This window comes from Brassica rapa, chromosome A08, assembly GCF_000309985.2.
Source record: "Brassica rapa cultivar Chiifu-401-42 chromosome A08, CAAS_Brap_v3.01, whole genome shotgun sequence".
NCBI classification, from domain to species: Eukaryota; Viridiplantae; Streptophyta; class Magnoliopsida; order Brassicales; family Brassicaceae; genus Brassica; species Brassica rapa.
In genome coordinates this window covers 2,335,214-2,352,187 of record NC_024802.2, presented here as the reverse complement: position 1 = coordinate 2,352,187, position 16,974 = coordinate 2,335,214, and the positions used below count along the sequence as shown (strand labels likewise).

The 16,974-nt window shown below is 30.8% G+C and overlaps 2 protein-coding genes across 2 annotated transcripts; both read left to right on the top strand.

Moving 5' to 3' along the window:
- The first annotated feature begins 451 nt into the window (after positions 1 to 451).
- LOC103832894 (receptor-like protein 30) lies at positions 452 to 5,532 on the top strand. Its single transcript, XM_009108992.3, has one exon. It carries the CDS (start codon positions 3,085 to 3,087, stop codon positions 5,275 to 5,277), a length of 2,193 nt encoding a protein of 730 aa, XP_009107240.1. The 5' UTR covers positions 452 to 3,084; the 3' UTR covers positions 5,278 to 5,532.
- Positions 5,533 to 10,605: 5,073 nt separating this feature from the next.
- On the top strand, positions 10,606 to 15,417 carry LOC103832893. Its single transcript, XM_009108991.3, has 13 exons — positions 10,606 to 11,015; positions 11,089 to 11,458; positions 11,980 to 12,057; positions 12,188 to 12,345; positions 13,113 to 13,188; positions 13,348 to 13,415; positions 13,551 to 13,797; positions 14,117 to 14,233; positions 14,352 to 14,458; positions 14,537 to 14,587; positions 14,684 to 14,767; positions 14,868 to 15,031; positions 15,109 to 15,417. Exons 2-13 carry the CDS (start codon positions 11,149 to 11,151, stop codon positions 15,257 to 15,259), a joined length of 1,611 nt encoding a protein of 536 aa, XP_009107239.1. The 5' UTR covers positions 10,606 to 11,015; positions 11,089 to 11,148; the 3' UTR covers positions 15,260 to 15,417.
- The last annotated feature ends 1,557 nt before the right edge of the window (positions 15,418 to 16,974 follow it).

Here is a 16,974-nt window from a genome sequence, read left to right as displayed (position 1 = left end):
CTTAATATACAAATAAAACTAAAGCGATATTTTGTAACATCAAAAATAATAAATGAATAAAAAATATATTATGTTAATAAAATAGATTTTAGATTTTAAAGACTTCTAATTCATGTAATATTACAAAATTCAAACAAATTTTATTACAATTAATATTTTAGCATTGGATATATTAAAATAATATTATAGATTGATATTCAATTGTAAGTTTTCAACTATTACACGTTAAAAAATACTATTAAGTACGGTTTTTTTTTAAAGAGAGTTTTATATTTTAAGTAGGTTATTGAGTACTTTTTCTTTTCGTGAATTTATTCGAGATGAGTTTCCGATCATTTAAACTAAGATAATTTATGTTCTATACATAATTATATATTTTTTACATAAATCTCGGACTTGATTCTTCATATTTATTAGTTAATTGTGTTACATATAATAGAAATACTTACTTCAAACTAAAAATAAAAAATCAAATTTAAAAATTAGTTATATATAATTTAATATACAAAAATTCACATACAAATAAAAATGATAAATGTAATAAATTTAAAAATATATTATCCGCGCGTAGCGCGGAGAAAGGATCTAGTATTGTTAAAAATGTAAATAAAGATAACTAACTCTTTTTTATTTCATTTTAAAAATGTATTTCTACTTTATTAGACCAAATTACCATTTCTCATTTATATTTCAGTTTCTTTTCTAACTATGTATTATATAAATTCTGAATTTGTGACTTAATAGAATTTGATTTTTATGTATATCAAGAATCTTTTAAATAAAATTAAAAATAACTGAGTCAAACTTTTTATCTATTAAATAAATAAATAAACAAGAAACTGTGAATTTTTGTGGGTCAAACTTGATCCTTTTATATCGGAATTTTAAAAGACACATAGCTTAATTTAAATGTATTTCAATTTGTGATTCATATATTAATATACTTCTCTGTCTTTCTAAACTTTAAAACATCATTAGTTCATTATCTAAGATGAAAAATTATTTTCGATCTTTACTTATTGGTCTCATCATGCTCACAATTCTTCTACTTGGTTTGTATTTACATTTACAACTTTACTAATATATTATATAATTGTTCTAAAATAAATTTAATTTGATGCCGTATTATTTAATATACTTATATAACTTGTATGTCTATAATGTAATACTGAGTTTACTAATTTCCAAGAATAAATAATGATTAAGAAAAAAAATGTTTAGACTTTTAAATTAGTCTACAAATAAAAAAAAACACAAGCATATTTATTCAAAATAAAAATAAAATAATTTCCTATTCCAAATACGAAAAGTAAAGGTATGTTTTGATTTTTAAAAACATGAGTAATGGCGACTGCTCAGAAGGGAGGACCAATAATCCCATAAACTTGTGTTGAAAATTACCCAGACAAAGCTGGAAAATGTGATCTCGACCAATGTAAATCCCGATGTACCAAACGTAGGAAAAATGGGCAAGGTAGTTGCATTGATACATGTAAAGGATATATGCAATGCAGATGCGCTTATCCTTGCTGCCGTCCCTGATTTTTTATCTACTTGAAACTCAAATAATATTTATAATAATACTGCGCTTTTATCAATGAAAAGAATTAAAGTATTAATAATTTGTTGGTGTTTGTGGTGTAATAATGTGTACTAGGTTACCCAATATAAATAACAAATTCTTATATATCTATCTTCGTATACAATAACGTGAAATGATAAAAAAATATATTAAATGAAAATCAGTGTTTTAATTTCATATAACAACTGAAAGAAAAAAAACTTAAATTTCTACCGTTTAGCAACTTCAAAGTCAAAGTCAGATATTTTTTCCTTTATGATCTATATAATATTTCATAGAGATTTAACCAAAAAGGAGTGTTAACCATTTTTTTATCATCGAGATGCATACTCAATTAAGATTTTTCAAATCACCTAGTAGCTATGTGTCTATATAAACAACTAAGGATAGTTGTTTCCGAGCACTATACGTTAGACTGTCTTGTTTTGTATTCTCCGTTCGGGGTACATATATGAACTCTGAGTGATTGAAGCTCTCTTTCAGGAGTTGAATATTTTCCAAATAAGTTGTAAAAGCAGACCATTATGCTGGTTCGGTTACCATCTTCACCAATTGAGAACAATATATTGTAAACATCACATGTAAATATCGTAAATTCTTTGTACTTTCTATTTCCCAGATGAGGGCCAGTTCAGAATGAAAGTGTGACATGCTGGCTCTCTTGTTCCTTGTCTCCATTAGCTTATCAAAACCTTCCAAAGTACTGTACCATTCTTGCCCCGAGAAATTATCATGAGTTTTCCATGATCCATCTGTAAAATACTATTGTCCCCGTATTTGAGGTATTGTTGACAAATCACCTCCCTAGATTGGGCGACCCTTTGTGCTAGTGATGTTGGTTGGTGCCTCATGCCGAAGTGTTGATTCAATTTCTGCCAATTGGATAGTGTCTCTAAGATCGATATCTATATTTCTAAAAACCATATTGTTCTACATTTTTAAATGTACAATAGGATTCATGCATACTGATGATTATCTATATGTGGCTTAAAACCCTCCAAAACAAATGATCTATATTTGCAAAAATTGATTGGTAATAAAAAATAAGTCGATTCGATGGAATCTGTAAGAGAGCTCATACTTGGACAACCGGAAGACATTAAAAAATACATAATTTATTGACTTAAACAGGCTATAAGAGAAAAAGTGCCAACTGATTTCAGATCAAAACCCATTCTGCTATCAAGTCATTTCTATTTGTCCTTTCTCAAAAAAGTCATTTCCATTTGTCACATTTTTCAAATCTTTTGTAGTCTAAAGCTTCGAGTGGTTTACTTATATTTTTCTTCCCTTTCATTTTCGTTGGATTTTTTCAGGGGACGATTTAGAAAATACATTCAACAAAATACAAAACTATTAACCAAGTTGACAAGTATTCGCAAGACTTCCCAAGTAATCAGCTCCACCAATTAATTAGCTCCTTCTATATAAATGAGGACGCACATGCAGAAGTACTACATAATCTATTTTACTCCACCCAAAAGAACAAATAAAAAGGCATAATGGTTCGTAAACAAAGTTATTGTTATTTCTTCTGCTTTATTTTTCTCCAACTATACTTTGTTGTTTCTTCTACACCCCATCTTTGCCGCCATGACCAGAGGGATGCTCTTCTGGAGTTTAAAGATGAGTTTCCAAATCTTCAGTATAGCCCAAGAGCGAGTAATACATCATTAAGCTCATGGAACAAGAGCATGGATTGTTGTTCTTGGGAGGGTGTCACATGCGATGGCAAATCTGGTGAGGTGAATTCGCTTTATTTTTATTCAATTTTCCTCAACAACTCTCTGAAAGAAGATAGTGGCCTTTTTAGACTCACACATCTTCAAAACCTAACCCTTAGTAATTGTTGTCTTCATGGAAACATCCCTTCTTCAATAGGAAACCTTTCTCAACTCATAACGCTTGAGCTTTCCAGTAATAAGTTAGTAGGTCAACTTCCACCGTCAATGGGAAACCTAACCCAACTAAGATTCCTTGTCCTTTCCCAAAATAACCTTAGTGGCAATATTCCTGTGTCCTTTTCCAATTTAAAGGAGCTGGTCAATTTAGACATCTCAAGCAATCAATTCACGGGTGGAAATTTTCCTTTTATACTGCCAAATGTAACCAGTTTGTATAGACTTCCACTTGGGGTGAGTGGACTATCCAAATTGGAGAATTTTGATATGCATGACAACTCATTGTCTGGGCCTCTTCATACATCATTATTCATGATTCCTTCCTTGACATGGGTTGATTTTAGCGGAAACTATTTGGAAGGGCCGATAGAGTTTGGAAACATTTCATCGTCGTCTAGGCTTGAATATTTATTTCTTGCTAATAACCAATTCAAAGGCACAATCCCCACCTCTATATCAAACTTAGTCAACCTCATTCATCTTGATCTTTCCAACAATAACTTAGAAGGCCAAGTGCCAGGGTGGCTTTCGCAACGGCAACAGGTAATGCTTTCTCAAAACTCTTTCAACAGTTTTGAAAAATCATGGGAAGTTTTCGACGAAACAAACATGGAGGCGTTGGATCTTCGTTCGAACTCATTCCAAGGAACGTTTCCTTATTGGATATGCAAGCTTAGATCATTACGGTTCTTAGATGTGTCCGACAATCTTTTCACTGGCTCGATCCCTCAATGTTTAAAGAACTCCACTGCTTCTCTTACCTATCTAGTTCTGCGTAACAATAGTTTCAGTGGCATTCTCCCAAACATATTCTTCAACGCGACACAGCTAATCTCACTTGACGTTAGCCACAACCAGCTGGAAGGAAAAGTTCCCAAATCTTTGATCAATTGCAAAGCCATGCAACTTCTAAATATGGAAAGCAACAGATTCGAGGACGAGTTTCCATCTTGGTTGGGTTCTCTACCTTCTTTAAATATCTTCATCCTCAGATCAAACCAATTCTATGGGCCGTTGTATCACAACAACCGCCTATCCATTGGGTTCCAAGCTTTAAAAGTGATTGATCTCTCAAACAATCATTTCAGTGGAAGCTTGCCCAGTTTCTATTTTTCCAACTGGCATGAAATGACTACATTAACGGGGAACTATGATGACTCATACATGGAATACTACGTCTACTATGCTGCTGTTTATTATAATTCCATGGAAATGGTTAATAAAGGGGTAAATACGGAATTTGAGCGGATCCGACAAGACTTCAGAGCCATTGACTTTTCGAGAAACAATTTTTGTGGAAGTATACCCGAATCCATTGGATTGTTGAAAGAGTTGCATCTTCTCAACGTGTCGGGTAATACATTCACAAGCAATATTCCTCAATCGTTGAAATATTTGACAAAGCTCGAGACACTAGACCTGTCTTGGAATCAGTTGTCTGGTCAGATCCCTGGAGGTCTTGCAAGCCTCTCGTTTCTGTCGAGCATGGACTTTTCGCACAACAATCTCCAAGGTCCAATACCACGAAGCACACAGTTTCAAAGCCAGAACTGTTCTTCGTTCATGGACAACCACAAACTCTACGGTCTCGAAGAAATATGCCGTGAAACTGATCATGCCCCTAATCCTACACCACAAGCTTATGAAGACTTGTTTGAGCGAGAAGAAGAACGAGTAATTAACTGGATAGCAGCAGCAATAGCCTATGGACCTGGTGTGTTTTGTGGACTGGTGATTGGACATATTTTTGTGTCACAGAAACACAAGTGGCTTACCGAACGTCATCTCTTATAGTCTCTCTAAGCATTCTGATCGGCATGAATATTCGTATTATTCAGGTGTGTTTTAGAAAAACTCTGTTGTGTTTGTAATTTTATAATATAAGGCTTTGTAATAAACGTCTTCAGTGGTATGCGACAGTGAAAATATGCACTTGTTTAGAAACTTCTTTCAACTCTGATCTTAACTCGACAGTAAAATATAATTTTGAATTGTTCGAGTGTAGGAGCAGGAGTTGTAGTTGTTTTAGAATAGCTTCAAGTTACTTAATTTGCTACTGGTTTTGATTTGGATTAGCTTTAATGATAATTGTTGATTGTTTCACTTGCTTTGAGGATGGCTTATGATGCAGATAGAATATTTGGAAAATATTCTCAATATTATTATCTAGTTTATTGTTAATAGGATAATTAATTTATTGTTTTAGGATTTTTATAGTTTTTTATATATGGTATATGATTAAGTTTGTAGTGAGTTTATTATTTGATTAATAAAATTGAGAGTTTTCTCTTTGTTTCTTGTTCTCGATATAGATCATTGATGATCTCAACGAATTTTTAAAAAATTGGTTTATTTGGAAATTTTAAGACTAAACAAATAACTTTGTGATTATTTTAGTTTTCCAGAAATTTTCAAAATCAACGGATCTCTAGTTCTATTTTATAAAAATTTTCCTTCATCAGTTTATCACACCCGTCTTTTTATAGCGACAACAAGTAAACAAGCTCCTTATGTCTAATCTTTGTAGTGTTTTGTTACTAGTGCATAACTTGTAGAATCTTCAACTATAGGTGTTGAAAAAAGAGTGATGGCTAAAGACTATAAACTAAAGTGGCGGTTCTTTGTTGAACAAAATGTGACTGGCCATTAATTTCCGAGTAATTAGGTGAAATAGCTAGTGAACGGTTGGTAAAACCAAAAATGTTATAATATAAATATAATTGATCATATTGATAAATAAAAATTAGTTTATATCCATAGTAAATGATACTAAAAATCAAATACTAGAAAATATTTCTGATGTAATATATTTATATAATAGTAGTGTGTTTATAATAAAAAAAAATCGTTAGTTTATATAACTATTGTGGATATATAGTGATAATAGACTTCTTATAAATATATAAATGAACAATTATTGATTTTTCATACTTAAAACTTTATTTTTTTAATTTTATAACAATTTTTGTTTTTTGTAAATTCTGCCAACATATTCATTAAGCCCAAAAATATTTTAAAATAACACAAATGCCCAACAATAAAAAAACATTACACTTACTAATCCAAAAATAAAGGATATTTCTTTTGTTCAAAAATAGATGATATTTTAAACATACTAGGTGTACTGCCCGCATATGCGGGCATGGTATTCTTATAAATATTTATCTATTTATAACTATTAAATCAAAACCAACATAATAAATTATTAATTATGTTTTTTAAAAGATAAATCAAAGACTAAAATTTATATTTTATAATAAAAATAAATATTTTCAGATAAAAACACAACTTAGTTAAGAATTATCTTATGTTTTAAAAATATATTTTATTTTTTAGAATTTTATTATATTTACGTATAGTCAATTATCTAATATAACATATAAGTAAAATATTATTAATATATATTCATTAGTTTTTATCAAAATATATAAATGGTTATTGTTGTGTTAAATTTTAAAAACATTCACATATTAGAATTATTTTAGAAAATCATTAGCATTTAATTATAAATTGTTTTATATCTAACTATAAATTTTATAATAAAATATTATTTTCAGATAACAACATAATATATCTAAGAATTATCTTATGTTTTAAAACATGTTTTTATTTTTGAAAATTTATTATATTTATTTATAGTCAATTATCTAATATAATATATAAATATAATATTATTAATAGAAATTCGTTTATAATTATTTATATTTTAGATAATTATTATTGTTATTAATTTTTAGATAATTCTTATTGTTATTAATTTTAATCACTTATTTAATCAGATAACTTGTTTTTATTTTTGACTAATTTATTTAATTTATTTATTAAGGGTATAAACTATTTATTATTAATTTTAATCACTTTTTATTCAGATATATTTGAAATTCGTTTTTAATTTTTGATTAATTTAGATAGTATATTCATTAAGGGTATAAACGATATTAACCGCTCTAACTTTTAACGTGAGAGCTCGATTCCAAAAATTTACTTCGCAAATAATAGTATAGATATATACAGAAATATTCACAAGTTCTTTTACCAAAACATCATCATTAAAACATATATTAAAACCAAATTATAATATAAACAATAAATTATCAGTGGTTATAGAGTTTTTAATAAAATTAAATGTTATCTAGAAATATAAAAATATTTTATACATTGAAACATCAAAAATGCTCAAAAATATCTGATATTTGAAAATGGAGGGAATAAATTTTATCACTTGCATACAACATTACATAATACCATACATTAATAAGTAAATAGAATGACATATGAAACATAGGACTAAAATTCAAAGGTGGTTGAGACTAGGATTGGACATTTTATCCATTAAATTTTATTTGATTCATTCTTCGTTTCAATTTGATTTGAAATTAAAATTTTTGATTTGATTCGTTATCTGTTAATTTTGATTTGATTTGTTACTCGTTTATAAATATTAAAAACTAATATCCGTTAAAAAGGAAAAAAAAATACACCGCCCCGAAATATATATCTATAATTAAATATATAATTTTAAATGTATTATTTTATATAATTATTATTAACATATAATTTTGTTAATGTTATTTATAATATTACTTATAAGAGTACTAAATTAAGAAATGAGCATAAAATATTTATAAGATTATAATTTTTCTAAAATTTAATGTTTTATAAAGAAATTTAAATAATTTAAATAATTTTTTTATATTATGTAAAATAATATATTTTTTAAAAATAGTCTCGTAAATTTATTTCTACATTTTTTTGTATTGAATAAAGTAAATGAGATATCCATAAATATCTAATAAAATTTCAGATATCTAAAAAACCCGGTATTCAAACCAAATCAGAAATTAGATATCCGTTAAATACGAAATAAATTATATTTACTGGAAATTATGGTAAAATTCTATCCGTGTCTGCCCCTAGCTGAGACAATACCTGTAAACCAATAACATTGACAAACTTATTTTTTTTTATTTTTTGTTTTTACAATTTTTTAATTTTATTTACAAATTATATATTTATTTTACTATAAAAATCATAAAATAACCAAACAAATAAAAAAGGTAGAGTACAATAATCTTAACCTAAAACTTCCACAATCACAGAAAAAAAAAATACCATAATTACACTAACTCAATAAACGTTTTGAGCTGGAAAAATATCAACAAAAAAGACTAACTTACCTTATCATAGAATACCCTAGCTAGAACAAAAAGATGTCAGAAATAATTAAAAAGATAAAATTTGAGACAAATCAATTTCCCAAACAAAAAGGAAGGCGATCAAACACCAACTCAAAAAGCCAATAAAATGGGTTAAAGGAATAATAATCATCGGACCATAAAACAAGAAGTACAACCACTAGTTAAAAGGTAAAAAACACCTAAAAAAAACTAAACAAACACATACAAGGTGCTTATGCCAGCGAAGAACTACAAAACTCTGAATAAAAAGGGACCAAGGCTCCAAAAGACTAATTCCGGACAATTACACCAAGAGATGAAGAGAAAAAGAGAAAAAAAAAAACTGAGGAAGGGAGAATGAAAGCCAACCATCACCGAGAAACTAGAGCTCAAGATTGAGACCAGAAACAACTTTCCAAGTCCATATAGCATACACAGAGAAATGCACTATCCAAATCTTGAGTAGCAAATATGACGAAAGGAAGAGCCACCAGAGAAAAGCATCAAATCACCAAAAATCAGATTTTGAAAACCAAGACGAGCAAAGACTATCGACGACAAGCCAACGATGAGGAAGATAATATCAAAAACAACTAAACTCTGACACAATCCAACGAGATGTAGTTTCTAACATTAGCCAAAATCTAAAGAAGAAAATGTCAAATATTAACCGAAACAGCCTACAACACCGTGAGAAACAGCCGCACAACTGAAAATTTATAAGCCTGATTTATAACAAATACCAGATAATCTAACAAGAAAAAAATGTAGGAAAAAACAAGAGCACGAATATGAGTATTTTCCCAGTGATAATAAAAAACACTGTACACCGGAAAAGAAAACAAAATACATAGATGTTGGCAGTTTAAGGTCAAAATATGGCGAGATGGCAAAACACATCTTAAAAGAGTAATGATAAAAAAATGTAAAAAAAATAAAATAGAAATTTGACGCTGAAACGTCAATCTTAGGATCAACAGATGCCTAAGTGAAAAATTATTGAAATTCAATATGCTTTACATCAGAAACTCAATTCACCACTAGCAAATACTATTATATACACAATATATTATTGAAAAAAAACAAACACATAATATATTAACATATTACCTACTACTACATGATACAATAGAACACTAAATAATGCTCTTTACAAATAAAGATTGATCACATAATTACATCATCTAAAAATTATATTTAACAATAATAAAATAATATCATGCGCGAAGCATCAATATTAGACATATTTTTATAAATATTGAACCAATACATGAAACAAACAAAAAAAAATATTTTTCATAAATAATTTTATTTTTATTATTTTTTATTTAGTTTCTCTACACCATGGAAATTTTTTATAAAATGAAAATAAACATAAATTTCTCAAAAAAAATCTAAAATGGTTTTTGACCAAAAGAACACACAAAAAAGTTCTATTAAAGAACTAAATGACACCTATACTACTCTATAAATATATAAATATATATAAATAAAAACTTATATTGGTTATTTTAATTTTTGTGTGTTTTATCTGCTGTAAAACATTTTTAGGACTACCTAGGATATTTTTATTTTCAAAAAACATTTATTCAATTCAAAACTTTTTGTTTTTTTTTTTCTTGTCAGCATTGTTTGTTCGAACCTTTTTTGAAATTTTGTTTTAAAATCCAAAACCCTTTTTGAAAGCATTTTTAAAATTATTATTTGAAATGTTAATTATATATATATATGTATATTGAATCGTAAGCCTACTCTCCTCTAACTTCTTCTTTAAATCTAAACCCCAAATTTAAATAAGTTAATTATACGAGTATAAATGTTTTTTACGTACTTAATAAAATATATTTTGGTCATTTCGATATCTATATGCTATATTTGTAATTTTTATAAAGATTATCCTAGAGTATTTTTTTCTGAAAATTGTAAGTATTAAACGTTAAATAAAATATTAAACAAATGGGGGAAATAAACGAGAAAAATCAGATCAGGAGCTGAATTGATCATTCCCGGTTTAGAAGAAATCTCAACCTTAATGCTGCCTTCCTCCACATTCTCTCGATTCTAGCGACGGAGGAGGATTCTATCGCCGGACTTTCGGCTCCGAAGGACTTACCCCCCGGCGTTGTCGTCCTCCGTACATCTCTGTTTCTCTGCCGTCACGAACACAAGGCAGAAGCTCAGTCTCTCTGCTGAATCTGACTGTCAACGAGATCTGTGAAATTCTCGCGAATTGTTTCTGTGATCTGCCCGATTCGCGTCGTCTTCTCTCTGGATCTGAGTTTCGATTTGAAGTAATTGATCTGTGAAACCTCGAATCGGGGGTTTCTCGCTGCTCCAGCTCCATTCAAGTCACGCGTAAGTCATCAACACGCATTGTGGATTTCATAGCCTTTCTTTGTACCTTATGATTGTTTTTACTTGCTCTCAGGGTTTCTATGCATTGCTTGGTGCCTCTGGCTGAATAGTTGTACACAGAGCCGTTGAAGCGATGTTATCGTCACGGTTTTCATTTTTGGGGATCGGCAGTAGTTCCAGCGAGGTTAATGACTCTTTGGGTGATTCTGGGACCAAGATTAAGCCATCTCTAAGTGTGCAGACGGATAAAGATGTGTACAGGCCTGGAGATTTCGTTTTTGTAACTCTTGAGGTTGGCTATTCTGCTGTGAGGGATCATGAGAACGGGGCTAGCCCCTCGGTTTTGGTTGACAAGCTTAGTTTTGAGGTTAAGGGAGTTGAGAAACTGGACGTTCAGTGGTTTTCTGCTCAAAAGCCATCACCAGGAAGCAAAGGAAGAAGAGGTACTGAAGGAGTTTTTTTTTAAACTGAAACTATTATATGTTATTATATCAGTTTGTGGAGATTATCACACTCTGGAAAGTAGGCTTGTGTGTTGTTAACGTATGTGGTCTATCCCGTGAGGATAACTATGGAATAAAAATGAAATAGTTAAGAAAAATGAAGAAAAATATATCCAAGGGGAAACGGCTATCAAACTAAGCATTGAAAGTATGTGATATTTCTTTTTGTGTTTCTTTAACTTCCTAGACTTTCAGCCTTCATGGTTCTTTCTTTAGAAACATTGCATATTGTATTCAAGAAATGATGTTCATTGCACCTTTATAGCATTTATGGAACTTAATTGCCTCTAGATGTATATACTATAGCTGTACTTGCGTCAGTATTATATTACAAAAAATGATGTGCTTCATGTTCTTGATCCTCACAAGTTTGAGGAAAGAAAATGATACTAGGTTATGTGCCTTGTATGTGTGTACCTTTGTGATGATGTGCTAATCGTGTATTTTTTTGGAGTTTTCAGGTGAACACATCTTCCTAGACAGTTCAACACCATCCTTGATCTCTAATCAACTCCTATCTCCCGGTGCTAAGATGACATGTAATCTTTCCTGATCCCTTTCTTTAATACTATTGAATAATAACGTAGACTATGCTGGATGGCGACAGTTAGGGCTCACAATGTCAATCTTTGAGCTCACAGCCATCTTTGTTTGTAATTCCATCTACAGTAATGGTTCGAGCTGCACTCCCACAGATTATACCACCTTCATATAAGGGCGCTACTTTACGTTACCATTACTATATCAAGAGCACATTAAGCGGAAGATTGATGGCATTAGAAAACAGCCAATTCTACAAAGACTCGACAAAAGATTTCATCGAAGTGGTTAGTTTACTTGACTTTCCATGTTCTCTTAGGTGCTATAGGAGAAATACATTGTGTTTTATTAGAAGACTAAACTGGGGTAAACCCAAAAATTTGTACCTTTCTTGTGAAAACTTGATTTCGTAGACGAGAGTATGAGATTGGAACATAATGTTTCTTAGTATAGTGCTAGCTAGGCGTCCTTTGGTTTCTAGCCTCCTTGATGCCTAATTGATAAGACAATCAAAGAACTTTGTATGAGTAATTCAACATTCTTAAATCATCTACTTGTTGTTTCTCTGTGACAATCGAATGGCGATGCACCAGGGTTTATGTTCAAACAAAGAGGTTGAAGCATGAGGTATAAAGCCTAGGCTAGTCTAGATGTTCTTGGAAAAAAAAATAGGTCTCACATGAGCCTACTTGTTATCTTTGGCCGATTTGTCACCGGAGTAAGTTTAGTAGTTCGGTCAACTAATTGTAATATCCTTTTAATCAAGAAGAATTGTGTCGCTTTTTTGATTTGGCATCCTAATAAAACTTTGTCCCAAAAATTGGATGCCATGTTTCTGAAGTGGGAGTACGAGTAGTTATGGCTCAATGAAATTCAATCTACATGCCTTATATAATTATGCGTCATGATGCTTTATAGAAAATATTTAAGTGGATGCATTTGGTCTTAGGACTCTTGTTTTTCTGAATATCGTTATTTCCCCCTTTTGTAATTGGATTTTTCTATTCGAATTTGGCATAATATTGACCCGTGGTCCTGTTTGATATATCAACAGGAGACTCGAGTCCCGATACAAGTATGGGCAATTCAGAAGAACAACGGGTTACTTTTAGAGGAAAGTCAAACCGATGGTAAGCTTTGTTCTCAAGTTTCTAATGAGGAATTTTAGTTTAGGCTTCAAAAATGTTTATTCATAAGCCAATAAATTACATAACTTTGCAAGTTTTTTTTCCTTATTTTTGGACGGCATTAGCAGTGCAACCTGATGAGACTCTTACGTTTTCTTTCAGGGATTGTTCCAACCAGTACCATCCAGACAGAAATATACTGGAAAGGGATGGATGGGGACTCGGAATGGGTATGTCATGCTCACAGTTGTATCATATTACTGTTAATCGACTTTACTACTGCTTGTACAGCTTTTTGCATACCTACTGGTTTCATTTGCATGCCGGTCAACATAAAAACACTTAACGAACTGCATTTAATGCAGACTAGGGCAAATGACGCATATGATAATGGCGAGGATGGATATGACAGTTCACGCGATGAGATCTCCTCTGTTTCTTCCTATCCTAACAAAGGAAATCTAAACAGAGCTTTTGGTAGTTCAGTGTCCTTGAATTCTGGACCAAGATTATCTTTGAATGCCACGTCATATATTGAAGGTGTTGGATCATCTCCAAAAGAACTGGTCTCTCAGTTATCAGCTGCTGTGGTGTCTTACGACTCTGGACCTGGTAAGTGTTACTGTGCACGTAATTGCCTGAAACATCAATTTCTTTTGTTGGGTCACTGAGAATGTCAACCACTTCATGTAACACCTCTGTTGTGTGCTGAAAAAGAAGTGAAAGGATTACTTCACTAACACAAGTGTTTCTGTCTTCAGTAGAAGGCTGATTTCAAAGATAATCTGAAAATATTATCGTTCTCAAATAACAATAATAACTGATTGATGCTACTTCGGAATATTCCCCGTTATCCATTTTGTTTATTAGCTCTATAACTGGTGAGCAAGGAGAGGATTACTAAAGAATGTTTCCATCTTTTTCCTAATAGATGGCTTTTCTCCTGGTAAATCATCAAATTCCGTGATTCCAAGCCAGCAACTCAAGCAGACAAATGGCCCAGGAGAATCAAACTCACCTGAAGCTGGAGCTGGAGAACCAATTCCATGTAAACTAGTCTACTCTCTCAACCTTCTCGAAGTTTTAAATATTTCACATGTTGTAGGCTTCATTTGACTGTGGATTCTGCAAATAGCAACTTATCCAGTGCAATCATTTTCTTGCAGCAGAAAGATTCACACGAGGAAGATCTTACAACATCAGAATGGATGACCAAGTCCTACTTAGATTTTCTCCGAAGAATGCAGACTCTACTTATTACTTCAGCGATAACGTAATGGCATTTTCATGTCATTTCACATTTCTTTCATAATCCTACCTTACTAACTTCCAGTGGTAAAATTGTTTGTAGATTGGTGGAACTCTTACTTTCTTCCATGAAGGAGCTAGAAGATGCCTTGAGGTAAATCCACAAAGTATTTATTTTCTGGTGTATAATCTGAATCTGATGAGGCCATATCAAGGTCTGTTGATTTTGATTATCGGTATCCGATTTCAGGTCTCGGTTACACTAGAAACTTCAGAGACGATAAACAGGAAATTTGTTCATCCGTCGAGGAGAAGTTCTCCAACGCATACTAAGGTACAAATACAACAGAGTTTACTCTGGTGATTGACTTCGTTTCTGCAAAGAAGAGCTTTGCTACTACATTGCATAATGTTGTGTCTTCTCTCAACAATAGGTCCAAAGCGATCACCATGAAGTGGTGGCAGACCTTATTCAGACAAGCTTTCTTTTCTCGATTCCCACGGATGGTCCAATGTCGTTTACTACACCCCGTGTTTCTGTGCAATGGATTCTTCGGTTCGAGTTCCTAATCACCCCGAAGGATGTAGACTTGAGCAGGTATTAATTCTCTTTCAGTCTTTTGAAGTGATCAAGGTGTTGAAGTCAGTTTCTTTTGGTTGTGTTTGAATACACAGGTATGAACATCCGTTGTTAGTCCCGGAAAGGGAAAAAAGCGAATGGGTTCTTCCGATAACGGTACATGCACCACCACCCAGAACATCATCACCTGCTCAAAACCGAGGCGATAAGCTATATGGTTTGGAGCCTTCTTGGATACGCAGCTAAACCACTTCATGCAATGTGATTTTCTTTTAATTCTCTTTTCGAATATTTACCACAAACTTTTGTTTTTCATTTTATATACTAGTTGATAAATAAAAAACCATCTTCGTCTGGTTTGAGAGCAAGGTTATGAACACAAATGCATAAACTACAATATTTCATCAATTTCAGGCAGAATCTGAAATAAGTGTTTTTTTTTCTAAAACTAGTCGAGAAAATGAATAACATAGGTGTTAGCGGTTCATGCAGAAAATTTGATTTAGTTGACTTTTTTGGTTTACATTAGTTTTTTTAATTTTCAAGTATTTTATTTATCAATTCGCTAATTATTATTTCTATCAATTATCTTCTTCTTTTCGAGTGTTAAAAGAAATGTATGCTATTTAAGCAGAATCTCAGCAGAGATTTTGCCCCTGCTTTTTCAAAATAATTACAACCTTCTGCTATTGCCTAATTACAATCGTGCATATTAATTCACCAATCATAACTAACTATTTTTAAATCCAATCACACAACATTAGAACCCAAACAGATTCGACCCAATCCCAAAAACAAAAATGGCCCAAACTAAAGTTTCAATTTCTGTACAGGTCTTTTAAAATAATGGGCCATTTGGGTCTTGATATTCAACATAGATATTCAACATAATTGAAGCCTATTATATTATTTGTCCTTTTCAGATATAAACATACTGCAGTTTTTTGTATTTAATTTCATTATTAGATGAAACTTTTATAAATTATTATTTTGAATAAACATTAAATATGTATAACTAAAAAAATTATTATTTAATGAATTTTCGATATATTAGTTATGATAATTAAAAATATATACAATAAACTTTAAAATATATAAACACTACATAATTAGTATTATTTATTAGAAATACAACACTTGTTGAATCCATTCTAAATTTCATTCCTATTTTGTATACATAAACAATCATTTCAAACAGAATAAATACAAAGAATACATAAACAATAGGCACATTCTTAAATGTATTATAAATTATAAATTCTAGGAAAAAACTTCTACTTTACAAATATTTATCATTTTCAAATAAAATTTAAATAGAAAACAATCATGCGCTTTCAAAGCGCGGGTCAAAATCTAGTTGAGTCTTAAAATCAGAGTATGATTAAGGGCTTTAATCGTAATGTGAGCAGTAATTTATATAGCTGTTGTAGAATTAATGCTGTAGATGTTTTTGTTTTGGGAAATACCCTATAATATCACTAAAAAAGTTTATGTCACAAATATACTCTAAAGATTAAATGACCAAAATGTTTCATTAAAAAAGTAAATATACACTTATATCCTAAGGTTAACTAATTCAAACCTTGGGGTTTAGAGTTAATAATGGTGATTGGGATTGAAATTTAAAATTTTATAAAATAAAAAATAAATATTAAAAATTTGAAAATAAAAATTTATAAAATAGTTTCTCAAAGTATTTCGAATTACAAAAAGAAAATTTGAAGAAAAAAAATCGAAAAAAAAAGTTTGAATTTGAAAACATATAATCTAAAACTATAAAAAAAGGAAAATGTCTTAGGATAGAACTAAAAAGTTTTATGTCACAAATATAGACCCTAAACATCAGAATGACCAAAATGTGTTTTCCATGGTAGCTTAACTAAAGCTAATTAAGGAAAAATTGATAAAGACAACTCTGAAGATGAAGACCAACCGCTACGTTTGGAATAGGAACATCTAAT

Bases quoted from the DNA above. Each gene is read 5' to 3' on its own strand.
- LOC103832894 (XM_009108992.3), top strand. From the start codon at position 3,085: ATGGTTCGTAAACAAAGTTATTGTTATTTCTTCTGCTTTATTTTTCTC.
- LOC103832893 (XM_009108991.3), top strand. From the start codon at position 11,149: ATGTTATCGTCACGGTTTTCATTTTTGGGGATCGGCAGTAGTTCCAGC. The intron at 13,189-13,347 runs GTAAGCTTTGTT...GTTTTCTTTCAG, and splicing joins AGAGGAAAGTCAAACCGATG to GGATTGTTCCAACCAGTACC. The intron at 15,032-15,108 runs GTATTAATTCTC...TTGAATACACAG, and splicing joins AAGGATGTAGACTTGAGCAG to GTATGAACATCCGTTGTTAG.